This window comes from Manduca sexta, unplaced genomic scaffold (assembly GCF_014839805.1).
Source record: "Manduca sexta isolate Smith_Timp_Sample1 unplaced genomic scaffold, JHU_Msex_v1.0 HiC_scaffold_1531, whole genome shotgun sequence".
In the NCBI taxonomy this organism is placed as follows: domain Eukaryota; kingdom Metazoa; phylum Arthropoda; class Insecta; order Lepidoptera; family Sphingidae; genus Manduca; species Manduca sexta.
Window position 1 is genome coordinate 1 of NW_023592405.1, and position 9885 is coordinate 9885.

The 9885-nt window shown below is 34.8% G+C and overlaps 1 protein-coding gene across 1 annotated transcript; it reads left to right on the forward strand.

Annotated features, from left to right (window-relative positions):
* Window positions 1-4120: 4120 nt before the first annotated feature.
* LOC119191436 lies at window positions 4121-8793 on the forward strand (the record flags this gene model as incomplete). Its single annotated transcript, XM_037445353.1, has 3 exons — window positions 4121-4332; window positions 6102-6228; window positions 8604-8793. Coding segments are annotated over exons 1-3 (408 nt in total), but the record flags the coding sequence as incomplete, so codon positions are not given.
* Window positions 8794-9885: the final 1092 nt, after the last annotated feature.

A 9885-nucleotide genomic window follows, 5' to 3' on the forward strand; every position in this document is an offset into this window, starting at 1 on the left:
GATTAAAGCCGAAACAAAATGTATGAAAATGGACCTTGAGGTATCGCCTTAAGTATTTTAATGTTGAGTCGAGAAATCCTCTGTTAAAAAACAACGTGTATAGTGTATGTTTCGAACTTTGAGACGGAAGGCTTTTAGTTAGCAACACAATGTCGTCTAGAACCTAGACCCAGGACAGTTAATCGAGACGGCATATCTCGGCGGTGTATTAACTGCACCTTTGCGGTGCCACAGCAACGACACGTATATTTCTTGGACGAGCTGTCCAGTTTGTAAGTTTTGTAGATTATTATTAACATACCCACAATGTGGGAAAAATCTTGCCAAAGTTAAAGAAAACAGTTTAACAATAATAATAATCTGAACATGTTTACTCAACTTCTACATTATATCTTAGGTTTCAAGGCGGGAATGAGTTTGTGCTGCTTGTTGGAGATCAGCTAATAGAGAGGTTCACAGACAACAACAACATGACATGACCCGACCAGCTCTGCAAGAAGTCATGCACTCACTTTAGGAGTATATATAAACGTGCTGCAGCTATATCAAATTCTTGTTTTATTTTAGGATGCCAAGAATATATACTTCTATTAAAAATATACATCTATAATATAAAAATATGCATCCGATTTCGTATTTCTCGTTTTATTTTTCTTTCCCTATGGTAATTAACTATTAGCGTAATCAGGCTGTGAAGTGAGTTCCTGGGTTCGATTTCCAGGCCAAGCAACATTTTATCTCGGTGTTTCTAACATGAGTTGCCTGGGATCGGAATCCTCCAAAGAGGTTGGCGTCAGGCATAGGGCGGTCATAAACACTAATCTGAATCTATTCTACAATATGCGTTGACGCCATATTGGAGTGAGATAATGGTAGGTGGAATTAAGGATTAGGTAATCCATGTAATAGAATAAGTCGTAAGTCAGAAAAATATATAAGTACACAAAAGGTCAGGTAACATAATATGCTCCGTGGAAAAACTAATATTCCGTCATATTATCTTTTTAAGTTTTATTGGAGTTTCGTCTTATCAGATATGTTAGTACCTATCATCTTATGATGGCAATTAAAGCTAAGTGAAAAGAATGTCCAATAATTATTTATAGTAATAACAAGTAGGTTCTGCAATATTGACCTTAATTAGGCACATAGTTACTTTCTGCCGTACATTATTGCAGTCCATACTTAACCTCAAAATAACTGCGTTATAAAAGTTCTGATTACTCGAACTCCCATCGAATATCAATTGTTTTCAATTTGTATAAGAATTAGGATATATTCCTATAGTTTAGTGAAGGTTTTGTACAGACGCAAACGTAGCCCAACTTTCATATAAAATGGGCATTCTCCTTTACTGTTGTTACATAAATTTGTGATGTAATTATAAGCGTGTATGACTTAGCTGATCTTAAAGTGACAAGTAAGGCCATGATTAATTTGGGTCTTGCTTGTGCCCTCGATTTGGGCGCAAAAGCCCGTAAAAGTCGGACCATTGTGCGTGACGTGAATGCCAACTAGAAGTTTAGCCAGCCTAACTCCAACTATAAGCTCACGGTGTTATGCAGCGCTGTATTTTTTTGTGCGGTTGGTAATATTGTTTAAAGACAAACATGACAGTTATTATTAAACGAGCAAGCTCTTCTATATTTAAACACGAAAATCAATGCTAACATATAAATACCCATTCATAAACAAACCACATATTAATTTTATCGGCACAAAACAAATCAATTACAAGATTACGCAACCTTCGCCAAATGACTCATCTATGGAGTCAGCATTCATTTATCATTTTGTCTGTTAAATGTGTTCATTACACAACCGTTAATAAAGTGTGGCAACCCTGGCTGCTTACAATTATCTTCACTTAAGCCCTGCAATCCGTGGGACAAACGATACTGATTAAAGCAAACAATCTACTTATGACTTGAATTTCACGTATCCCGTACGTCCGATTAAATGAAGCGTTTGTATTGAATATAATCCAAGTAGACTTTTATCCACTGAAAAAGGTTTTTGATATAGCAAACAGCATTCGAGTATATGGAATTCCTAATATTAATGTTATTGGCTTCCATCGTCGTTTTGTTTAGGATACGATACAATTGATGATGCCAATTGCCATATTTCTAATATTGAATAATTATTATCAGGATAATCGAAGCGTTGCTGGTGTCAAAGGGAGTGAATATTTAATAGATAAAGGAGAACGGACTTCTGGGCCGAAATCTCGATTCGAAACACAAAAGTAAGCTGTCGACTCGATATTTGTGAGAAACTGGTAGCCTTCTCAAAAGGCAGTCCATTCTACTGTAGACTGTGTGATGCTTTAGTAATGTTAAGTGCAGTTCTGAACCTGACGACGTAGATATATCACTTCTAGTGTTCTGAATCAATCTCACTGACGACGTCACAATGGAGTTCTACTAAGGAAGTTAAAATATATAAATGAGGACTTGAAAGTCGATAATATAAATTAATCTTTAATTAATTTCTGTCTCACTTATTATTAAATTTATGTAAAAGTAGATACATTCGCACCGTAAAGACGAACCGTGCGATGATCAATCAGAATACGAAACAATCGTTGCCAAAAGTCAATAAATCTTAGACATGGAAGATAATTGATACAAACAAAAGAGACGAGCCTACGGCTTCCTCGCTTATGTTAATCAAAACCTTTTGTTCCACAGTAAATACAGCTTCATACCATACATCTTTGAGTAATGTTTGCACGTCGGAGGAATAAAATCGTGTTTGTAAATGAAGCGTCTTTTATGTAAGACAATTATAAATTGGATGCAGGTTAACGAAAAGGATTCAAACCATCTTGATTATATACAGGCCATTTTTTTTGGCAATTCTTTTTGAAAACACGCTTATTCTCTAAAGTTGTATATCCATAATTTTTGTGTACCTCCCTCCTTCCTGTACTTTTAAATGGATTTTTTTTCTATTTTCTCTGAATTTCCTTTGGGAGCACTGTGTGCCTTTGCATGCCCCCCAAAGCCCTGATTATAGATTAATTTATATCTGCGTTGGCAAACATTCGATTGGGTTAATAGGTTACAATATAATATAACCTTACTCCCAAATTATGCATACATGCATAATGAAATTTACTTCTGTAGTCTCGACCAGGAAAATAAAAACCTGTTTTAGGAGCTCTACTTTTGCTTTACATTTCAAATAACGAAATAAATAATTTAATTACTTTATTTCCTGGTTCAGGCTATACAATAAACGCCATACCGCTAATGATTTCTATCGTATTAAAGCTTATAACCATAAATTATCTTTACAAAACAAGTTATCAAATAATATATTAGTTAACGTTTATCATATTGTAATTTGACATCGTCTAAAATGTAATTCATGTTTATAATATTCATTCATAAATCGAAAACCGGTTTGAATTTTGGATTTAAACCTTGTGACAATTATTTTGATGACAGCAGCTATGTTGCGAAAAAATTCTATTATGTCATTAATCAAATTGTTTTATAGCATTAGGTGGACGAAGTGGAGCAACTGGTGTTTAGTCGTCATCACTCATAGAGACCAATCGTATCATGAAAATGATGATTGAGCTGCCAGGCTTTAGGAGACGGAATATGAATTATGACTGAGGCAGTTGTTAGGACCTCTAAGAATGTTATTATATTTTTAACTGCAATAAAGTTACTGATAACGAATTTAGGGAACTTTTAGTAGTATTAATGCGCCATGTTGTGGATGAGCATCTCATTGAGGTCGTTTTGCATCTGACTTTTAAATATATTGTAATAGAGGCCAGTTTTGTCTACCGCATGAATGAGATGACCTGACCGACTTCCCGAAAACCGATACAAAATGCCAGATTTGTGAATTCACTCGGTTCAATCCGTGAATACCGGGAACTCAAAGAATCCTTTTCTGTTTAAAATCCTACTTCCCTTATACAGCAGCAACGTACTAAAAATTCCACTAATATAATAAGTTTACACTATACACAATAAACCATAAAGTGCAATTACTTATTATAAATAGACACAAATACTCTTAAAGCGGTATTCTGAAGTAAAAAATACTTAAATTGCGTTATCAAACAATTGCAATACAATTAACAAGAATCTTTATTGTTACAGATAACAACAGCAGTAGAATGAATACGGTTCCGACGTGAAGTTTAAAATCGCGCGCTTAATTCCAAATGCGCGGGAAAATTGATTGACCAATGAAAGCGCAGCGCGGGAGCATGGATGGGCCGTAGGATGCGCGTCACTCCGGCGCCTCTATACATATTACTGCTTATCTGCGCACCAATTTACACTTTCATAGTCGGAGTTGATGGTGAGATTAATTTAAACTGCCCTTTATTACGCAATCGAGATAACAGATCTGTAATATAGTGTTGCGTGACTCGAGATGAGAAAATAAAACTAGTAAGTTCGAATCCTGATACCTAACATTATTTATTACAAAAATATTCTGATTTGACACTATATCTAGAAGGTTTCATGTACTGCTAGAAGCCTATGATGAGAGTTTACGTCACACCACTAAAAAAATATGAAAGATGTATTCAAACGAAGGAACTACGTTATCTTTCCCATAAAATTTTAATACCCAACTATAAAAAACCAATTAAGTAAATGTCATTAACGTTTATATCCACCAGGCATAAATACAATGCAACGAGATTTAATACTCAATATAAATTATATGAAGTTTGATTAAAACAGGTTTATTCCCTTCAGCATAAAGCGTTAATTAAAAGTTTAAATTCATTGTAATCAATGCAATCATTGGGCATTATAACTTTACATGCGGACCCAGTTATGCCAAAACGTACTAACTTACAAAGTATCCAAAAATAATCTTTTAATATTTACCATGCAATTAATCCAAATACAATAGTTTGTTCATCAAAACACACCTATCATCGTATGTGTTAACTAATTCACAATTTTTTTATCGGTACATAGAAAAATCCAGCTGTAACAACTAGCAATCCCTCAAATGTTTAAAAATATTTATCAAATTTTGGCATAACTCGGTCCATTTATGTCTCTGGCTGCAAGCTTGTGCCACTCTATACTTTATAATCCACTGCGAGAGTGATATCGCTATTTTATTTATGCTATGGTAATCGATATAGCAGTAAGTCAGAAAAGGCAGTTCTGCTCTATTATCATTGTTAACTATGTTATCTTATCGTTCTTACTGCTGTTTATCAAACGAAAAAATGCACTTCTAATTTATGTAGATATATGAAACCTAGAGAATAGGGGACCGGCCTATGCTTGATTTTGTACATTATTCTATATGTAATGGTTAATAATACGAAAAAGAAGCACTACTGCGAAAACTGCATAAAGATTGGTTAAAAAATGAACGAGTAATTCATATTTAAAATATTGTAATGTGCAGAAGTGGGCGCGATTTGGAGATATCGCTTCATCTCTTTCTTTCGCACGCGTCGTTATTTCCGATGAGGTCACATGTGGGTATTTCGTCTCTTTTCTGTTTCTTGTTAATTATCCCTTCCACCGAAATTCAAAGACTTATAACTTGTTGATTTTTTACCGGATTTTAATAATTCCTTCTGTGTTATAATTTATATTATGTAAATATTTGATAATAGTAAAGAACGAAAATGAGTCCGGTACCCTATTCCTAATCAGTAATAAAAAGAATTGTCCGCCTTTGACTGGTGGTAGGTGTGTCATATGTAAGAATCCGCCTGGTACCACCGCAATGTCTATTTCTGCCGCCTGGCAGCAATATGTAGTCACTGCTGTGTTCCAGTTTGAAGGACATTATAGCCAGTGTATCTACTGGACATAATGAGACTTAACATCTTGTGTCTCAGGATGGCGAGCGCAATGAAATACTAAACAATACTTTGTAATTCAAGGTGTTGGATGGTGTTTCTACTGTTTATGGGCGGTCGTATCGCTTACCATCAGGCGAACGGCAAGCTCGTCTCGTCATTCAAAGCAATAAAAAAAAATACTTACAGCCCTCTAGATTACCACGGCAGGTATGAGGGGTCGTCATGCTTACCATCAAAGCAACTTGTTTTTCTCGTCAGTTGTATAAAAGAATTTTGTACACAGGTCCACTATCTCGGCAAGAAGCTTTGGAAGGCGGCAACACTACGTTCCTCTGCGACACAACACCGGACTCCACTGACGACGAGTTTATGATACTAGTATGGTATAGGAACAACGTGCCCATATACAGGTAAAATAAACAATAATTCACAGGTCTGTTATATCTTGAAGGTTCTTTAAACTATTTTTCATCTATCGAATCAAATGTAGCATGCCATGTTGAAAAAATATACTATATTTTATGTGGAACGGCTGCATGAGAAATTAATTTCTCATAAATAACAGACATCAGTCTGAAACTCATGAGGAGACGTGTAAAATATGTAAACGATCTCTCAGTTCATTACTCCATACGTATAAATTGAGAAAATGAAAACAAATAGTTAACAAAGAGTCCATTTTTTTTTTCAAATAATTCCTATAGTAGAAATTTTATAGATTAGATTAGATTCAAAGATTTTACTGGGCAAAAATAGATAAATGAAAAGCAAAGACAATAACAATATATTTTTCCCTCCTTAAATAAAGAATCTATACTCCTGTTAGCAATTCTAATAAAATTTTATATTATTAACAAATCATTAATTACTCTAATAAAATATAGAGTAATTAATGATTTGTTAATAATATAAAACATGCTCTTAACAGCTAAAAAAACAAAGAAAAATATTTATTCAACGACGGTCTAGATAATATGCTGCAAAGATTTAAATAGGCGGTAGACCAGATATATTAATCGGGGGACGCTGCCACCGCAGTCTATACGCAATCCCGAAACAAATATTTGCGGATCACACAAGCATTTGTCTTATTTCGGCAATCGGCCCGGCGAACGTTAATCTGCCAGCTAATTAATCTTTCCTAACGTTAGCCTCGAAATACTACGTATATTTTATATTTGTCGTATTTTTCTAAAATGTAAACAAACATTTTCCTCAATTTCACTAGCAGTTTTATATAGTATTTTTTATACGCGCACAGCGATCCCCAATGCACCTCATGGCAAGTGAAGTCCAGATACTATCTGCTAATTAGAGATATAACCTCACGGCAATCAGCAACATTATGCCAACCATTTTAATTATACACACTACACAGGCTGATCCCGGAACGCGACACACTTACATGAACTCCTATGGCGGGTTTCACAAATAGTGGTCGCCATCTAGTGGATATAAATATTCTAACACCTTCAGCATATTGCTTCAAAAACAGCTTTAATTAATGTGCATTTGAATTATTTTTATTCTAAACGCAATAAATATACATCGTTTTGTTTACATTTAAAACAAAATGAAAAAAATAATAAACTATAGGTACCTGTCGAGAATATAAATACAATTTCCCTAGCAATAAATCTCCAGAATCCCTGTCGAATAACTCATATTTCCTAACAATATAGTGCTCATATCTCCGAAAATACCAACGCAGGAAACAGACTAACAGCTTAAATAAACAAACTGCGCAAATCTGCAGCCGAGTTTGCAACGCTAAGACCAGCACGATGTTTATTGTATTGCACTTCCTACCGTATTTCCGCGATAAACTAAGAATTATAGAACTAATGGCGCATTTCGGACTTGCCTTAGTTTTGCAACAATGGCGACTTGATAGTCTTTTCACTCAAATTAGGTTTGTTTTACTATTTAAAATCGTAGTAAGACAATATCAGCCTGATTTCACTAGAACAAGTTCAGTGTTTAAAGTCATTTTTTTACTACACTAACTGACCCGACAGACATTGTCCCGTCTTAACTATGAATTTGCAGCGCGCATTCTATCAATCGCTGACAGCTATTTCAATCAATTGACAGTAAAAAAATATATATTTTCTTTTAAAATTTATATTTTCTTTAAGTTTTCTTAAATTTTCTAATTTTCCGCACAATTTTTTGAATTTTTTCTTTCATAAGATCCTTCCCCTGACAATAACAAACATAACAAAAAAAATTGTGAAATCGGTCCAGCCGTTCACGCGTGATGGCGTGACCAAGGGAAATAGGGATTCATTTTTATATATATATCTATAGATTTGATGCCCAGATGTTACCTCGTGTGTTCACTAGAATAAGAGCCATTACACCTAGATAATACATCCAAGTATTCAAAATGATTAATAATCTTTGGATTAATAAAGGTCTACTACTTTATTCACTTAGATCAAAGTATTATTGATGGTCCATGTATTTAAAACCATTATTAAAGGACTACTATACTTTAGATTTAAAGTATTAAATATATTAGTTCCGCTTTAGACGGTTTCATTACATGGGGCATATAATACTAAAGCAATTTATATAACAATTCACTATAATAGCTTTTATTCTAATGTGCCTACAACATCTTGTTCTCTTTCTTATTTATTGATAAAATCAAATCTCCAAATTCTGGGTTATTTAAATTTCAATCTCGAAACCTGATTAAAAAATAATCCATAGGCTCGATATTATTAAATTTGTTTGCAGTAATTTAGTCACTATTTGATAACTTAACTCTTGTCCACAGTTTCGAATTTCCAGACAAAGAATGGGCAGACCCTGCATTCAACACAAATGGAAGATTGAAGGCAGATTTGTATAGACAGCCGACGGCTTTAGTCGTCACAGCTCTGACGGAAGACGATCAGGCGCTGTACCACTGTCGAGTCGACTTTAGGCTGTCACCAACCAGAAATGTCGCAGTCAACCTCACCGTTGTAGGTATGGGACTTAAATAGTAATAATAATATGAGCCCTATATTACATACTATCCCACTGCTGGGCACAGGCTTCCTCGTCTACGGAGAGGGATTAATTAGGTTTTATTCCACTACGTTGGCTAAGTGCGGATTGGAAGACTTCACACACCGTCAAAATTCCTTTAGAGAATTACTCAGGTATGCAGGTTTTCTCGCGATGTTTTCCTTTACCGTTAAAGCAAGCGATAATTCACAAAGAATACACACATAATTATATATAAAAATCAGAGGTGTGTGCCCTAGAGATCTGAACCTCCGGACATTCGTCTCGGAAGTCCATTCCACAGCCAACTAGGCTATCATCGCTTGTATGGGACTTATAAAAACTTATTTTGATTGAGTTTCTAGTAGAATTTTGATGCCGTGATAGGCTTATTTACTTCGTTTTTTATTAATTTTAAACGACTTACAATCAATACACTTAATTTATCCTGAAATTATTATTAATATAAACACTGAAAGTTAATAATAATAAGAATACTGGCACGCGTATTGGCACTGATGCTCACTGACTTCTCTACTGAGATAGTGACCTATTTCAAAGTTCCGCTTCTATTTAACCGCCTTCAGCAGGAAGAAGTTTGTCCAGTCGTCGTAATAAAAGTATAGTATGTATATTGTATAATCCGAAATTAAAAATATTACTAACATTTCACCACAGTCGGTTAAACACACTCATGCTTACAGCCAACTTACTTCTAATTGCTTAGAAAAAAATAACATATTTACTCTCATGGTTCAAGCTATGATAATACTTATGAATGAAAATCGGTTCAGAATTTTGACCACGAAAACATAGGAGATCGGCACTAGCTTTGAAATTATACACATACACTCACTATCCTTAAAAGGGTAGGCGAAGATGCACCTAGTGTACCCACTTTCCACCGAGTGTATTCCAACATGTATGCATATCTCATGATGTGATAGAGGCGAGCCCGTCGACACTCCGGGCTAATACTGAGTAAAAATGCCAATATCACTTTGCCGGAACTGGAGTTCAAACTCGAGACTGGAGCATTGCATTCGTACTGTAATACAACTACGCCA